This window comes from Hylaeus anthracinus, unplaced genomic scaffold (genome assembly GCF_026225885.1).
Source record: "Hylaeus anthracinus isolate JK02 unplaced genomic scaffold, UHH_iyHylAnth1.0_haploid 12000, whole genome shotgun sequence".
NCBI lineage: Eukaryota > Metazoa > Arthropoda > Insecta > Hymenoptera > Colletidae > Hylaeus > Hylaeus anthracinus.
The window spans coordinates 8,330,957-8,349,379 of NW_026534347.1; the positions used below are offsets into that span (position 1 = coordinate 8,330,957).

Consider the following 18,423-nt stretch of genomic DNA (forward strand, 5'->3'; position numbering starts at 1 on the left):
GTGTATATCTATATGATACATATATGTATGTACATGTATATATGTGTATATCTATATGATACATGTATGTATATACATGTATATATGTGTATATCTATATGGTACATGTATGTATATACATGTATATGTGTGTATATCTACATATGTATATGATACATATATGTATATACATGGATGTAGCCTCTGATTTATATTACATCTCTCTACTTTTAAGTGATTCTGTTATATTTAATTAAAAGATGTAGACTTGATTGCTAAAGTCTATTTAAGTATCTTCCATTTACAGTACATAAACATGAAATCTTATCCTAATATATTCTCATTCCATGTTTTAGGTGCCAAATTGAAGAGAGAACGTACAGAACAAGATGACTTGTTTTGCGAAGAAAAAATGCTCATTATCGACGGTGAGTGTTCTATTATTCAAAGAAAATGTCCCTTACAATTATCCTGTAAAGCGAAAGGGGAATTTCCATGATTTATTTGAACCAAAAGTGTACGATCATCCATAATACATAACATTATGGGACTTTTAAAATTTCTTCTGTCGCGAATACACGTACACTGTTTTAACTAGCCAATCGATTAGTCGTCCCTATTATGGCGATCATGTATAATTCACCGGCTTAAAAGTAACTTCACGCGTCTAGTGTCGATTACTAACCTGCCGTTGATCGACGGGATCCAGTTTCTTTACGTGGGGGAGGTGCTGTCATTCTTAAAGGGGTATTATCGTCTAGAAGTTTGTTTTTTCAGTAATTTTTAGGAATTAATTTTGCAAAAACTATCAAACCTACAGTACCAGGGTTTTTGATGCATAATAAAACACGTTTCAACTAACAACACAAATTTTTATGAAATACTTCATTGAAAAAAAAAACCAAAAGAAATGTTCATTTTCATACATTTCTCTTCTATGTGAACTAAGAAAATTCATACAAAAAAAATTTTAAACAACTTTTTCGTCAAGTTAAAATGATTTTTTCCACCCAAAGAACTCGTTCTTTTTTTCGAACTTGCAGTGATTTCACATTTCACCATTTTTGCGGGTTTTTCTTAGTTCACATAGAAGAGAAATGTATGAAAATGAAAATTTCTTTTGTTTTTTTTTGTGCCAAACCAAAATTACGATCTGCATTTTTCCCGCCGATAGGAGGTTTCAATTGTGAGGTGGTCTACAAATGTGCGTTACAGTCGACTCAATTTGAATATTTCTTGTTGAAAAAATTTCTACAGACTACTGAAATATGTATGAAAATAGGATAAAAAGTTCGATAGAATTAATTATTTTGTTTCCATCCTAAACAAATTCACGAAAAACCGCTTTTTTTTTTTAGACCTCCTAATTCAGGATACCGTCTTAACGCATTACTGTAGTGCCTCGTATAATGTTCGAGAATGGGGATCGCTGATTATCAACATGCGAGACACGAGTTAAGAATTTTTAAAGAATACTCGCGAGCGTAGAGGGTTACAATTCCGTAGCATATTCAAATTTCTTAATTCAATTACATCCACTAAGCCCCAAGTAACTCTAAGCACGTGAATATTTCTTTTATACCGATGACAAAACGATTCGGAGGCATTCGTCATTGAATGACGACCTAAGGCAATTAGGAAAATGTTATTCGATAACAGCTCTGGAGAGTAAAATATCGAGGGGTTAGAGGAGGGAGAGCACCGAAGCCCCGTTTGATCGAGCGACAAGGACAGAGTGTTGCGGGTGACTGGAGGCAGCTCTTGCGAGAACGGAGATGTCACGGAAGGCGGCGATGGCGGGTCGAGAGGAGATTGGTCGCCGCCGCTGCCGCCGTCGCCACTGGCGGCATGCTCGGGGCGAAGGGGTGGGGTAAGGGAGGAGGGGATCGTCATCCTCAGGTTGGAGGCGGTGGCACTTACGTTTAGACTTCAGTCGGCACCCGCGACTCACGCGGTACGAGTTTCCTTCGTTCGTCGAATTGCTCCGCGCGCACGATCAGTACGAGTGATCGGCCACGGACCTCGACCACCGCTCGATTTCATTTATCGATCGATGATCGTTGACACCAGTTACCCCACAGCACCGCGACGTAACCGCGCCGACGTAGTTTCGCTTTCAACGCGACGTTCGACAGTTTCGCTTAAAAGGACACGTCGTAGACACCGACGAACCGTCTAGTCAGATACGCGTAAAAGGTCGGTTGGTCGAGGTTGCATATCGGTGCAGACACCACAAGACGCCGCTTTTATCATTTACGATTATACAAGCAGTCAGTGAGATCCCCGTCACGTCGAAAGAATTGCGTAGCCGTGTTTAGAGATCGTTCGAATGGCACAGTGTTTCTCGATTGATCGATACGCGCCCGATGGTATTTAGACATTTTTCGCACGTTTGTCACATAAGAATCTTGAATCGAACGGAGGATCGATTAACCTCATCGTGCCCACACCTAGGTGCAGTGGATATTAGCTGTTTGTTTCTTTTTTAAACGCGTCGGATCGTTTTATTGCGAACGTGACGAAATTAATCTTGGAGGAAAGATTTGTTTAAAAGTGTAATCGATCACGTTCGTTGTTCATTGGGCCTACGTGTAAGCCATGGCAGTTTTGGCTCGATGAATATCGAGCAACGATTAAATTGAACGTTTCTCTAAATCTGAAAAAAAAAAAAAGATATGTCGTCAGTATAGCAATCTGTATTGCATGTTCGAGTGATGTTCACGTGTACAAGCGTGGACAGTGAACGTATTGTGCAATTACGATAATCCCGGTTCATCGTTGTATCGAAAAATCGAATTGAACGTCGTTACGAGCGGTGTACCAACCTTCGTACATTGTATTTTTTGCCGGACATCGGTATCTGTCGTTTGTCTCTCTGTTCGGGCCGTGTCGGTCACCGGTGACTGACACTCTCCGACATTCCTTCGTCTTTTTTAACGTGTATTATAAAGGAAGCCTAATATTCGTAAACTTGTGCGTAACATTAGTGTTTTTTGGGAATATTTTAGAATGTTAAATACGCTGTCCACGAATACACGTGAAGGATGATTCAGAATTCCTTGGAGTACAGTGGGTGTAGAATGTTTTCGTACACCGATCAATTTCCCAAAACACTTTTGTGTGAAATTGTACTTTCTTAACTTTTTTTTTTTATAATCAATGATATTTTACATATTCTTGGAAGTCTGTAAGATAGATATAGTCCAAACAACATTTACTGGTCAATGTAATTTGCGAAATTAACAAAAAAATGTGAAAAGTGGGTAAAAGTATAGAAGCAATAAGTATTTGTACGATTCTTACGACGAACCATTTACAGTAGAGTTTGTAACGTAAACACATTAGTTTATTGCTCCGTACGAATTAGTAATATAAAGTAATGTAAATTTCTTTTTTTTAACGAAGTTTTAAAAATTAAACAGTTGTGCGAATATTTATTGCTTCGATATTTCTATCGATCAATTGTTTTTTTCTTGTTAATTTCGCAACTTACATAAATAGCTATTTTTCTTTCTACTCCATCTATTCTAGAGATTTCCGAGAATATGTAGAATGTCATTGTTTATAAAAACTAAGTTAAATAAATTACAATTTTACATAGTTTTTTTTGGAAATTGATCGGTGTACGAATACTTTTTACACCCACTGTAGTTCTAAATGAAGAGGTTCGGTTGTAAGACCACTTCACTTTGCTTCAATACTAATACAATTTCTTGTACATATTTTTTTTTTGTACGGTGATCAGAGTCGTTATGTAGAAATAAAAAGATAGGGCAGTTAAGGTATTAAAGAATAATCTTTAAGAAGAAAGCAGCTGATATTATAATAGTAATAATATGAATTATCCGAAGTTGCGTGTATCGATAACGATATCGCGAACACGAATGGGTTAATTGAAAATTTATTCGAATCTGTTACGCTTACCTCGAAGGCGTTGAAGACTTTAATCCACAGAGAGCTTCGAAATTCTTGATCGATAATGGTCGACTAACTCTTTGCGGGCCTCCCTTTGGAACATGTTTGAACAAAACATCGAATATATGTAACATAGCATGAAATAGGGAACTAAGGGGAATAAAATAAAACTTGTAAGCAATATATTAACAACGTTTATTAGGAATAGTTATTCATACAGGTGTTTGCTAATTAAGGGGAATAAAATAAAACTTGTAAGCAATTTATTAACAACGTTTATTAGGAATAGTTATTCATACAGGTGTTTGCTAATTAAGGGGAATAAAATAAAACTTGTAAGCAATTTATTAACAACGTTTATTAGGAATAGTTATTCATACAAGTGTTTGCATGATATAATCATTTAGTGCACATGTCGACCATCGGTCGATTGACGATCGCAAAGGGTTAAATGTCTCCGTGTCGAAGACTCGATCAAGGATTCGCAGGCTATAGTACCATGACTGTTTCGAAAGTTCCCATTTTTTTTTTTTTTCTTTCCGTCGTATATAAATTGCGACCTCGTCGTATTCACTCGTCGTAACTGCCCCCCCCCTCTCTCTCTCTCTGTGAAACTGTGACGCAGCCCTCTCTCTTTTCCACGCGCTTCGCATTCCCGGTCGTTTCCACTTCTTTTCGACTAGTCGTCTGTTCGACGCGTCCTGGACAACAGTTTTATCGGTCGTCGCGAGGCTGCGCAATTCGACGCTCAGCACCGTGCGACGACGCGTGTATTTACCTTCGAGTCCTTCGTGCCTAAAACGGTGGAACATTGTTTATCGTTTATTCGTTTCTTTGAATTTCTATTCTACTATCGATTTTGTCAATCGATAATATTTTCATCATTTAAAAATCATCGGGGTGCACTAGGGGTGTCTCCGTGGATTATTAGTTGGAAATTGCCGGAAGAGCAGATATTAGATCGTCCCAAAAGTTTCTTTCGTAATTTGCACTCAATTATTTGTTGCGATAGTGTTTATATAAATAGACAATCTAATTTCTGAGATGTTGATGTAACAGTAATGGAGCAAAATGAATCGTACACAATTCAATAATGTAACATTAGACATAAAATATTGCGCATGTATTACTTATTAATCAAATGAAAGAAACTTTTGGGACAACCTAATTGATAGCAGATAGATACATTAGGTTTCAAAACGAATTCTGTGCCTTTCTATGGTAAACTTACCGGTTTATTTATAAAAAAAAAACAAACTATACAACTTAATTTTTCCTTAGTCATGTATTCCAAGGGAGGGACATATAGTCGTAAAACCAAATTTCAAAGTAACCTGTGGGGGATTCATTACTAGGTTGATACATTAACATAAAATGTCGAGTAACTATTTTTGTTTAAACTATATAGTTGGAAACGATTGCCTGTAAAGGAACAGAATTCATTTCTACACCTAATAGAACCTTGATAATTGATTTAGTTCATTCAAGCATTTTATTTTTAATTTGTTCGGTTTTCGCTTGTAGAAGTTGAGTTGTCCTTTAGCGAGACCTAAAAGGTGTACTGCTCAAGTAAGAAAAGAACGACGAATCTAGCGACACGCGTAAATTTCTTACGCGCGTACATTTCAGTATACTACATTCTAGCCATACTATAGTTTAAATCTTTGTAATGCGATGAAATGGTTGTACCGAAATGTTCGCGTGTTCCCAGAGATTCATTCTTCTCGTGCGTAAGCGGTACATGTTTTTCTTCGATATTAACACGTCAAGTGCCAGGCTTATTTTATTTCACTTTCCGTTTACGCCGCGTGATGCTGTCCAGGCAACTGGAAAGGCTCATGCACAGTGCGTGAGCTATAGTCAAAACAAAAGATAACGAGAAGTAAATGTCGAGTAGAAGACTAAACTCCTGTATAACGCCACGTACAACTTATTAGTGTCTACTGTAGTGCTAGTCATCGACAACAAGTGAGACACTTACCGAAGAACTCTTGAAGAACGAATTTTAAATGATTTTGTTTTGCTCTTTTGTTTTGCTTTCTCTCATCGCCTCTAACAAGGATAACTCATATTCGTTCAGGTCGATTCAGACTATACGACACGAACCGGCAACGACACGACAAAACATTAAAACGCGTGTTTTAATGGAACTATTCACACTTAACAGACACCGACTTGTACGTTCCGTCAACGGGAATAGTGTGAATAGTTCCATTAATACATTGAATGTCAGACAAATATTCTTATTAATATTAGGTCGTCCTAAAAGTTCGTGCCATTTATACTTTTATTTCTCAAATTAATATGTGAAACATACTCTTAAGTGTCACAAGAAAAGATAATCTGTCTCATTTTATAATAGTTTCTCGCCTCTCTCACATAGTCATTATACCGTTACTAGAAAATTTCTGTGGTTTTTTTTTTTTATCAAATTTTGACACAGTCTTCGACACGAACTTATGGGACAACCTAATAGTTTCTGCTAAAATGAAATATTATTTAAACTACTGGAGACTGCATAATCAAACATTAATCGTCGTATTTATTTTTGTAACTTCATAAAAATTCATGAATTTCGTTTAATTTCATTCCCTTTGATGGTGGACTTTCAGAATTAATTTTGTTGTTCTTCAATGAAAAGCACTGTCACCTGTATATGGGTGACATGGCGATCAACGTGTTAAACGTCTATTTACACGTATCCGTAACGTGTCAGTTCCGTATCCGTTCAGTTCCGTAATGTTCCACCAGTGTCAGTGATTTTAAATATTCTTCTGTTGTTTTTGAACGGGCATGTTCACACACGTCCGACACCGCTCCGTGACGTTACCGATACGTTTCAAATACCGAACTGACACGTTACGGATATGTGTAAATGGACCTTTAAACGCGTATTTTAATGTTTTGTCGTGTCGGTGCCGGTCCGTGTCGTATAAGTCTGAACCGACCTTTAGTCCGAACCGTTTCACCCAAAACGTCCTACAAATGCTCGAATCGACTAATCTTAAGAATCCAAGTGTCTCCCTTTTGGGCACAACCGCTAATCACCATCTTGTATATAGAAACAACTTGTCGAAGCTATTAGAAGAATAACGGTTAGTGTTGTCCAGTGCATCGAGAGTGCGTATGTGCGCGTGTGTGTGCGTATCGAAAACTCGATCGCCAAGCACGACTATAGACTACTATATAGGTTATTTAGCGTGGTGTTTGGTCCACGTGTCGCGTATGCCAGAGCACCGTGCGTAGTAGCATCGCGAGTCCTCGGGAACATGGGAGTTCTTTTGGTCTCGGACGGCACAGCGGCGGTCCAACCTCGCATGAATTTGAACGCGGTTAAAGCTGCGGGTGCGCAGCGCGTGATCGACGCCGGCAACGAGACGAACAACAATGTAAACGGGCTCAGAGACGCGAATAGCCTGATGCCGACGCAGGTCGTCGGTATAATCGACGTGGTCGTCAACGACGAACCGGTGCGCAGCTGGATGCCGCCCCCGCCCAAGAAAAAATGGATACGGCATTATCTGCTCGGTGAGCTAATCTCCACTATGGCTCCTTTCGCGCGCGCCACGATTCTGTTACTAACGTCTCACGATGTATTTTCAAACGAGTTGTGAGAAACTATATATGTCTCATCTCGAAAGCCCTGTCGGATCAGTGGGAGCAAGTAAGATCGCTTACGATTACGACTTTTTTTTTTTTAAACTAGCTGGTTATTGTTGCTCGCTTAATTCATATATATATATATTCATATATTCGTGTTTATTTTGTGTGCGACCCTTTACGGGCCACACAAGGAACGTCCCGATTTCCGATTACAGCGCCATCTATCGTGAATAAAAAACATGTTTGAAACTAGTGTTTTGAAAAGGCCTCATAGCCAGCTTTCACAGTGCATGACAAAAAATGAGGTGTTCCATTAAAAAAATCGTGTTGACCTTGAAGTGACTTTGACCGGCCCATTGAAGGTCAAACGGACACGATCGTTCAATAGAATTTTTGAAACCCTAAAACATTTCTCTAAACCCTTTTTCTCACAAATGTTCCATTTTGGAAATATTTGACTGTTTCCATACTTTTGGAACACCCTGTTATACATATGCATATAAATGTAATAATAGTAATGTATGTACATATATTATTTCCGTTTAGTTATTCGCTCATAAATTCATATTCTTCCATCTAGATTGCGTTATTGAGTTCAGTTTTCTTAAAAAAAAAAACTAAAAAACTACTGGACCGAATTAGAACAAAATCTAATCAGCTCTAAGTTAGATTGATATACATCGATTGCATCATCGATTATTTTGATTTCGCTATTAGTTTTTTCAGAAAACGTTAACGAAAAATTTGTTAAAAATAGGCTAAAATTACTCCAATGACCTTGAAACATGGAGATCTGCTAAAAAATCGATTTTTTCATTTTAGGGGCAAATACAATAACTTCCCTATAAATCGGGAAGTTAATTATTTCCTTTATGTATTCGGAATATTTTAGGGGAGATTCTTGCAATTTTCTGTCATGTTTAGTGCGCAAGTTATAGTTATTTGAAGTTTGATAATATCACATTTATTTGACGAAGGTCCACGACCTTCTTTGAGGTTTCGGGGCTTTGACTGTGAAGCTTGTTTACATTCTGCGATACAGCAATTCTCTATTACGTTTAGTTTCTTAAATTGTACTCTTCATAAATGCGATATCATCCAAGAAAAATAAGAATTTGAAAAGTGTATTGTCAGGTCTTTATTTTGAATTTCTGTTCCAGTTTGTTTACGTTGAGTTTAAAAGTATCTATAGGTATACGTTTAGATTCATTCATGAAAATTAAATATACTCTTCATTGGAGAAGAGTAAGCTAGTTCTATAAATATAATATAAGTAGAAAGCTAGTTCTATAAATAAGCAAATATTTGCATTTGCAGGTTTATTAAAAACTTTTATTTAAACCCATTAAGTAGCCGCCGCAGGACATTATTCTTCAGTTTATGTAGTGTTAAACTCGCGAGACGAAGATGATCGAACTTTAATACCGTAACCAATCTGCATGGTTTTGCATATTTTATGTGTATACTTCCTGATTAATAGCAATGATCATTCGATAGTACATTGGCGTCCGTTCGCTGAATTAATAGAACGTAACTCTAATTAATCGGAGGCAATGAATTCAAAACTGAAGCTCGAAGGTGTTCAGTAGACTGCTGCTCCCCCCCCCCCCCTCCCCCCTCCCCCTACCATTTATACGGTTTTTAAAATAATAGATAGATATCTAGAAATAATAATTGCCTTGAACAAAAATTTATCCTGTTCACATATTTCCACAGTAAACTTTTAGTATCGTTCGTTTATTAATACTGATATTAAATCTAATGAAACGTGACATCTAATGACGTCAACGTCATGACGTCAACACAAACTTTTTGTACACATAAAGCATTCGTGTTAGTTAGCGTTGTAAATCTTTAGCTGTGGAGAAGTGCATATCGTTGTGATTTTTATAATTCTTAAATCTTCACATTTAATGGTTAGTGATAGATAACTGTAGTTTTTATGGAATTTTCACAATGGTGCATCGACCGATATATTTGGAAAACTTGTGTAAACATAAATATTAAAATGGGATAAATAAGGCATTCGATCCGTTTCCAAAGGAAGCACAGTTTTCAGAATTATACCGTCAAACTTTATGTCACTTTACTGTTAATATCTCGTTAATTACTCGTAAAATATCTCGAGACGTAATTTCTGTCAGGCATTCTTTAAAGGCGTTGTTACGTTTACATTTACGTTTAACTTGAGTCAATTAAATTGATATATATCTAGCAAACACGCTGGCAAAGTTGATAAATGTACAGGCGATCCCGAGCAATTTACTTTGCATATATTATTTAGCAAATTGATTCACCGAAATTCCATCGAAATCTTGTTTCGGGCCAGCGAGAAATATTATTTCAGGAAAAAAAGGATAAAGTTGATTTTCGATATAGGTTATTGTAACAAACAGAAAATTAGATTTCGTTGAATCTCGGAGCTTTAATAGCAGTATCAGTCCACGAATAGATTTTTAAATGGTATAACTTGGAATGGGAAATGAGATTGTTTTATCCTCCTACAGAGTTTGTTTACAAATACTATTGGGTTATCCGAAAAGTCCATGCCGATTTTTGGTAGGTGGTACAGGTCTGAATATATCGAAGTGCTTGAAAACAAATAACATGCATAAATAACATGCACAAATCCTTTAAAAAGTGGAAAGGTTGTGGAACAAAATGGCACCTATGTAATTCGATAGATATATATTAACAACCTAATATATTACAATCAGAGAGTGCTAGGATTTAATATAACTTCATTTGAGCTTTAATTTCGTCAGCTAAGCACTGAAATTAAAATAAAAAAACCTCCCAGTAGATGAACTGTTAACTTCCTGGTAAAACTGATTAGACTGCGCAATACTTCACAATCTTACTAATTTCCCGATTCGTCTTCCACGAGGCAGTCATGTCGCGTGGCACGTGGTAGCTCGACTTGGTGGCCGTGACACTGCACTTAACCATCGATTGCCACTAACGATACTCTGCAGTTGCAGTTTTCAACTGACGGACACGCGCTCGGGATCGACGGCGAATCCGCACGTGGCGAAATGTATTGCCGCTTTTTTTCTTTATCGAGTATACCATCGCCATCGAGAAACCAGCTAGCGAGGATGTAAGCAACAGCGCGATGGCAAACGCACTATCGTCTAGGCTCTAGCTGATAAAGTGTTTTAGTGTCGCGCTGTCCTTCCTGTTGAAAAAGTGTTTTCGTTCGCGACGATGATTCGATCGTGTCGGTTGTGTAGGACGTACTAACTAAAACTGCAGCTTCCTTTCTTAATTACTAGACCGTGGATGTTTATGCAAATTAACATTTTCATGGGGTACAGAGAAAAAAATGGAAACCTAAATAAAGGCCTTATTAAAAAATAAATCTGTCTAGGTTTTGGATCGTAAATGATAAATTATATGGTTTTTCAATTGTACGAGAACAAAATATTTCTATATATTTCGATACATGTAAATATTTCCATGAGTATTTATCTGGCACTCGAAGTGTTGAATAGTGTATATTATTGTTGATATCATCAACATGTATATTTTTCCATTTGCACACATTCTCACACATATCCCGATATTTTTACTTGCTATGAATGCGTAAACATCCGCAGTCTAGTAAACAAAAATCCTAAGATCAATGAGATCTTCTCTTTCCGCGAAATTGTGATACTCTTCCGTCTGATGATCGTCATTAGTAACATTCATACGTTACCATACGATCACGTGGCCATTGACAACCGCGGAGGATAATCACCGGTGATTCCGTGATTTTTATTGACGCCGTAATTAGGTCTGCTCCCGTTAAATGGGAGTTGATTTGCAGAGAGGAGCCGTGTCTTTTTTCTTTCTTGAGCATCGAGGATGCTTCGACTTAAAGTGGTTACGTACGCACGGGCCTATAAATATTCTTTAGCTGGACGTTGGGTTCTCGCGTTACAGCAGGACCACTGATTGAACTGTAAGCTAGAACTAGATTGGCCAAAACTTTAAATACTAGCGAGATTAGGGTTCGAATTCGTGGTGAAATGCGTGAGAATCAGGCTTGGATTAACCATTAGTTAAGTGTATTTAGTGTAAGAATTGTTTGTGTCGGACTGATTTTGAATTTGTATATTAGGTTTGATGTTGTTTCGAAGTATCATCCTCTATATCTAGTCTAGAAAGGTTTCACCCGAAGAGGACAATTACAATAAATAGAAATAATAGAAGTACTACTAATACATCCAAACTTTAATATGTGAACATATTATTTATAAGCGAGAATGTTTTGGAATTTTTCCCACTTGTAACATTTCTTTCGCTAAGTAATATAATTATTACATTTATTATCATACATTACTATAATTATTTTCTCTTAAACGATATGTAGCAAATAGGTCGTTTAACTTATACTGTAGACTAATCTGATAACAAAACAAATAATAATTAGAAAAAGAAAGTATAAATCGCAGACACATACGAATAAATAAACAGAAGTAAGATTAAGCGATTTAATTCGAACCACGATTGCGAAACTTGATTTAAAATGATCGATGCCCAGTAGCGAGCACTCGCGTCTTCTAGCCGATGCCTGTTGATTTTAAATTCGCGACATTCGATCGAAGGATTTCGCCATGTGGACGGATTATCGCACAGTGGTCTGCCGCGTTTCGATACGCTTCCATACGTAGTTCACTTTGACCTCCAGTCTAAGGCTGATTTCATGCCGATTTCGCAGATAAAAGAACAGTCACGTTCGTTCGTCTCTGTCCATTTTAGCTCATCGCGTGGAATTACCATTCGAACGTCCGTCCAAGAGTCTAGACGGACAGGCTCGCCTTCTCGCGATAGTCTTTAATCCTGTCGTCCAAGTTTTTCTTTTCCAAAGGATTTCGCGACAGCTTCCACGTACAAAGTTTTCAAATTATAAACGCGCGGGATTATTATTTCATTGTTCGAGGTACGCGGTTTTAAAATAAAAATAAAACTTGAGTTGGTCAGAGGAACAATGTTGAACAACGTCACGTAATGTTAAACAGGGTCGATGATAGTATTGACATGTACTAATTTAGGAATAAAATATTAAAATATTAGAATTTAAAGATACTACATCGGCGAAGAAAAGTAAAATAATATCGTTGTATTTTCTATTATGTGTAGACATTATATTCGTGCTAATTTTGTATTATAATTTCTTCGAGTTGAACTTTGCCAGATGTATGAGGTTCGCGAATCAAAGAAGCTCGACAAATTTGCAAACAGTTGCGCCGCGTCATTGAGCATCAAATTTGGACACCAAAAATTAGCGGAGGTCGCTATTTTTAGGTCAAGGACGTGCCATTCGATTCCTTTACCATCCCCTCTTCTTTTCTGTCTACTATATGCTCCAACACCATGCCTATTAACTTTCGGACGCTTTGTTTGAACAGTGCGTTCCATTTTTCAACACTCGAACCTATCAACTTAATCTTAGATTCCACTATTATTATTACATTAAAAAATCTATCTGTGACTTGTAAAAGTGACTGTGACTTGCGCGAATTTATTCTGGATGGTATTTTATAATTTATATTTTAAACATAATCTCTGCAATATATTTCCACAGTTATTTATTTGAATTCTTTCCTCCCAAATTTAACATCTAGATTTTAATTGAAATTTAATTCTCATGCGCATAAACAGTTTATGTTTCGTTCTTCTTAAATACGTGTCCTTAAAATCAGAGATGAAAGTTTCGACGTGTTTCGTTTTCGTTGTACAGAGCAAGGAATAATTCAGTGTAGATATAAGGGAAGGATAAAATGCGAAGATCGTCGTGGAGATTTAGCCTATCGAATGCGACAACCCGTTACGCAAAACCGGACTTCCTGTCCCTGCGTCTGCAGAAGATTATCTCGCGAAGTAGGTCATTCGATAAAAATCTACGAAAGATCAAGAACCGCGTAGAAAATTGCGATTGTATCGATAATTAGGAGAATTTGAACAATAGATAACGAATAGATAGCTAGCAATTTATTCACGACTATTATATGATTCAAGAGATAAATTTTTAATTATTTATCGCGAAATATTTCATTCTACAGCTCGAATTTTGGAATTTAACAATTTTTAATTTAAAATTTAAGGACCATCGCCAAGCGTATGTACGAAAATGATTATTAATTGCATTATTCGATATACATCGTGTATATTTTTGGAAGCTTCTCCATATTACTGCACATCATGCATCAAATATAATGCATCAAATATAATGCATCAAATATAATGCATCAAATATAAGTCTACTAATTATCACTAAAAATTTGAGAAACACTGCCCTAACATTACATTAACGCCGTCGATAAATTTCTTCCCGTTAAAGAAACTAATAAAGGCAGAATTTAACGCGATTCATCGTTGATGAATTGCAAGTTAGTCGAATCTTGTTTCTCGTGCATCGCGTTATCATGTTCCAAGGATCGTTTTAGTGTTATTCGTCGTTGGTCACCGACGCAGGCGTGCACCGAGTGCGAGGTATATATCGTCGGTGTACTTTCTTACTTCTTGTTCTCGTGGTACCGTACACGTCGTCTTTTAAGCCCGGAATAGATTTAGGAAGCGTCGAGCTATGCGACGGGGCTTTGCCAAGTCTCTTGGTACATGAATGAGTTAGTTGCATGTGCGTACACGTGCTGGGCTAATTTATAGCATCGCGACGAATGGAGCGAATATCCCAGCGCGAAAATCGCGAGTCCTACAGGATACTCGTAGCGATGCGTTTAGGTCGCGACTGAACAAAGTATTTCGACGTGTTACAGTCTTAGAGAAACTATCATATGTTACGTATTACATGTTTTTTATTACATTTCGTGTGTTACTTGTATGGTACATGGTATATGTAACGTATTATGTTTGAATAAACATGGTGTTACACATTACACCTTCTCAATTACATAACACATGATAAATATTCGACGTTCTATGTTATACATCATATGTTACATAGTATTAGGCTGTCCCGAAAGTTTCTTTCGCTTTATTAATAAGTAATACATGCACGATATTTTATGTTTGATGTTACATTACTGAATTGTGCACGATTCAATTTGCTCCATTACTGTTACAACATCGATGTCTATCAAATTAGATTGTCTATTTATATAAACACTGTCACGTAAAATAATTGAGTGCATCACGCGAAAGAAACTTTCGGGACAATCTAATACAATTTAAAAAAAACATGTAATGTAACCATCTGGGAGAGCGCTGAGATCCAAATTAACCAAGATAAGAAAATATTAGACTCTGTGGAGTAAGACCGGAAATAATCGAGGTGATCAAGTTATGCGGTTCGCCTCGTACATTTCTGTCGATTTAAAAATAGAAGTACCTGTGAAAACTATTACATTACGGTTGAATTGTTCATCAGACAGCTGTCCTTGCTCGTAATTAATTTCAGTCTACGTTTGAACAGGTAAACGCCGATGACAACTTTAGTTTATAAATGAAGCCCTCCTTCGATGCAAAACTCTTCGCTTGGCGTTCATTATTATTATTATTATTATTATTATTAATGTGGGGATTCTCTAGTACGAAATGTGTTAATACACGATACAACAATATTAAAAATATTAATTATTAAAAAAGTACCAACACATTTGTCCGACGTACAACTATTTCAAGAAAAGACGCCGAGGATAAAGTTTTGAGTAATTGTAATTATTTTAATACACGAATATTAACCCTTTGCACTCGAGAGGTGACTCTCAGTCACCATTAGGTTTCATGGAGCAAATCTACAATACCCAAAGTGTTTAGATTCAATTTCTTTGGAGCTCGACGTATCAATAAAATGATTGTCGGTGAGGTAAAGGTGACCTTGTTCTAAAATCTCGATAGCTTAGAATTCATAGCAATAGAATGTTAAGAAACATCTTGAGTTGCTGGTAAATACAAGAAAAAAGGCCTCGACTGCAAAGGGTTAAGATACACGACGTATAAAAAAAATTGCTAGTTGGAATAGTTGTGTCGCGTTCGTTATGGTTGCGGGGTGTTCGTATCGAACCCATCGCCACTCCAGAGAGGCATCCGCTAATCTTAGGCGAGAACGCAGTCATTCAGGTTCGGGCATAGAATAGAATGGGGCAAGGGAAGCTTTGTCGTCTGCATCGTAGAACGCAAGGAATTGGCGGTGGGCTCCATGAATGCCGTCCAGAATGAAACTTTTGAGATCGCCCAACTGCTCGGGAATTACCGCTGTAAAATCTTCGGCTTTGCGAAGTGCCTACCGCCGGGAAGCATTTACCCTGGGAATTTCTCAATGGCAAATTTTACGAATACATTCGCACTCTAACAACATTTAACGAGGAATTTTCTTCCTTTCCAGACTAACGATTACCTGGAACGTTTAGAGTGCTAAAGTATTTGAAATGCAAAGAGCAAGTTTTCTTTACTGATACCAAGGAAGGGCATATTTTGACGAATTTTGAACATGGTGAATAAACATACAATTTATCAAAACAACTATCACGTAATCTAGCAAATTTTATGATAGATGTTTTGTATTGATTGTATAGACAATATTTAGAACCTACAAATATGACAATTAAATTCAAATCTCAATTGATCGCACAAAGAAGTACGATTATTTTTATCTTAACCAAGAAACCAATAAAAATTATAAGTAGTTCAAATTGAATATCCCTAAATGTTTCCATTAAAATTTTGTTGAATATTTATAAAGTAAAATCAATTATAACTCCTCTACTTGATCAACTTTGTAAATTTTAATTTAATCGTGACATTTGAAGGTTTCGAACACCGAACGAAATATCACACATTTCGAGTCAACCGAAGTCGCGCTTAATTGTTACCCAATCGATTAATAATTTCGCGGCTAAAGATTGCTAGAATGCGATTAGGTACGGTGTTGTTCGAAAGTGGGTCGTGTTAACTCCGCGTTATCAGTTGAGGATTAAAGAAAATCTTGTAATCAGACTTTGGAAAAGGTTCATTTTATTTTGCAGAGGAGGAGCCGCTGGAAAACAATAGGACGAATGGGAATCACTCGGCAGGTTCACGAGGGAGTCCCGTGATCTCGAGCACGCGAGTAACGCCACCCACGGCAAGTGCAAACCCAGGTCACCTGACCGCCCTTCACTCCACATCGCACCATCATCTCCCTCCTCACCAGCAGCAACAGCAGCAGCAACAACAGGCGCCACAGCAACAGCAGCAACCGCATCACCATCACCACCATCACAACAACCACAACAGCACGCATAATCCTTACGTGGAGAATCACAATTCGAATCATTCGCAGCAGAACACCGGCAATCTCGTCGTCGACGTCGAGCCTAGCCACGACAGTAAAAAGCATCGAAACGGGTGAGAATACTTTATTATTCTATTATTCGATTGGATTTTGAAAATAGGACGTTTTATTTTAACGCTGTCACTGCGACTTCTATTTATTTCCAGTAATGTAATTTAAATTAGTAATTTAAAATTCAAAAGAATCAATCATTCATTTTAACACGTTGATCGCCACGTCACCCATATATATGGGTGACAGTGATTTTCACACAGAAAATTAATTCTGAAAGTTAAGTGTCACAGAACATGAATTTAAATAAAATACTTGAACTTTAATGAAGTTACAAAACTAAACGCCACAATAAATGTATCATTACACAGTTTTCCAATAGTCTGTAAACAAAATTTAATCACAGTAGAAATTTTCAAGAGTATTAGCCTGGCAGTGAACGTGTTAAGAGAGTGCCCAATGATTAAACATAGATATATACGGCTTACCATGACTTGTATTTATTTTTAATAATCATTTTAGATCCAGAATAATTGACTATTATTTTTGAAACTGCCCTATATAATATGGTGCCCAAGGAAAACCCTTCAGGCTCTGCCTTGTCACGCTCCTGACTACGACCACGATCTTTTTTATTCTTTACTCCAAATTGTTCATCTTCAATGAGAATTTGCCCTCCCTTGCCTTCGCAAGGTAGTTGCTTTAATTTTTTTTTTTGTGGATCAAGTTCGGCTGTGCGATCAGCTGATCGAGACTCCCACAGTGCGCACCAAAAATCACATCAATTGCTTATATCTCGATAACGAATCCTCATATCGCAAAATGATAAAGGACTTTCCTATTCGTATTGGCGCGAAGACGTGGCCCCAACAAATACATATTTTCACACATTTGGAAACGCTCTGTATGTCTCGCAAGGGAACATATCCAACTGCCCGTCTCTGATTTTGATGAAACTTGGTGGGTACATTAAGCAGGTGAAAATAAGGGATACGTATTTTTTTTATAGCTGCTCAATCGCAAGTTTAGGGGTTGAAGCACCCCTTGAAGTTTCAGCAGAAAAATGCTATCTCGAAAACTACAATAGATATAAGAAATGTTCTTCGGGAGAAGTTTCATGGTTTCATGAGGTAAAACGAAAAGTGGTCACAGATTATGTAAAATGTAATTTGTTTATAACGAAGAAATTTTTTGTTACATTATTTTAAGAGATACAAAAATTTATATAACGACAAAAATGAACGGAAATTGCTTTCCGAATCCATTGATATACAGTACGATACATTTGCCTCCTACACTTTTATAAATTTTTGTATAATATGAGTGTGTATGTGTATGTATATATATTAGTATGAGATACATATTTATTAAAAATTACACGATTATTTAGTATTAACAATAATAATATTAATTATATATCTATGCATTGCAGTATGATATTGTTAGGAAATAATTTGATGCTTGAAAATTAATATCTATTAATAACAAAATTCTGACGCCACGCACAAGTTATGATGGCAACATTTCCACAAAACCGTATCACCACAAATTGATATTTTATGCCCGGACGATATTTTTATACTTTTCAATAAATTATTTCCTAACAATATCATACTGCAATCCATAGAAATATAATTAGCATTATTATTGTTAAT

General features: G+C 36.8%; 1 protein-coding gene across 8 annotated transcripts in view; it reads left to right on the top strand.

Annotated features, from left to right (window-relative positions):
- LOC128890152 (max-binding protein MNT-like) overlaps positions 1-18,423 on the top strand; it is a 53,192-nt gene that overhangs the window by 17,243 nt on the left and 17,526 nt on the right. For 3 of the 8 annotated variants that reach the window (XM_054148397.1, XM_054148398.1, XM_054148399.1), the window contains 2 exons: positions 336-407; positions 16,452-16,830. In XM_054148397.1, the coding sequence (XP_054004372.1) occupies positions 336-407; positions 16,452-16,830 (451 nt within the window). Of the gene's footprint in view, positions 1-335; positions 408-1,687; positions 2,349-4,576; positions 4,698-6,956; positions 7,559-16,451; positions 16,831-18,423 lie in introns of those variants that run through there. The other 5 variants (XM_054148400.1, XM_054148402.1, XM_054148395.1 and 2 more) reach the window with 4 other exon arrangements.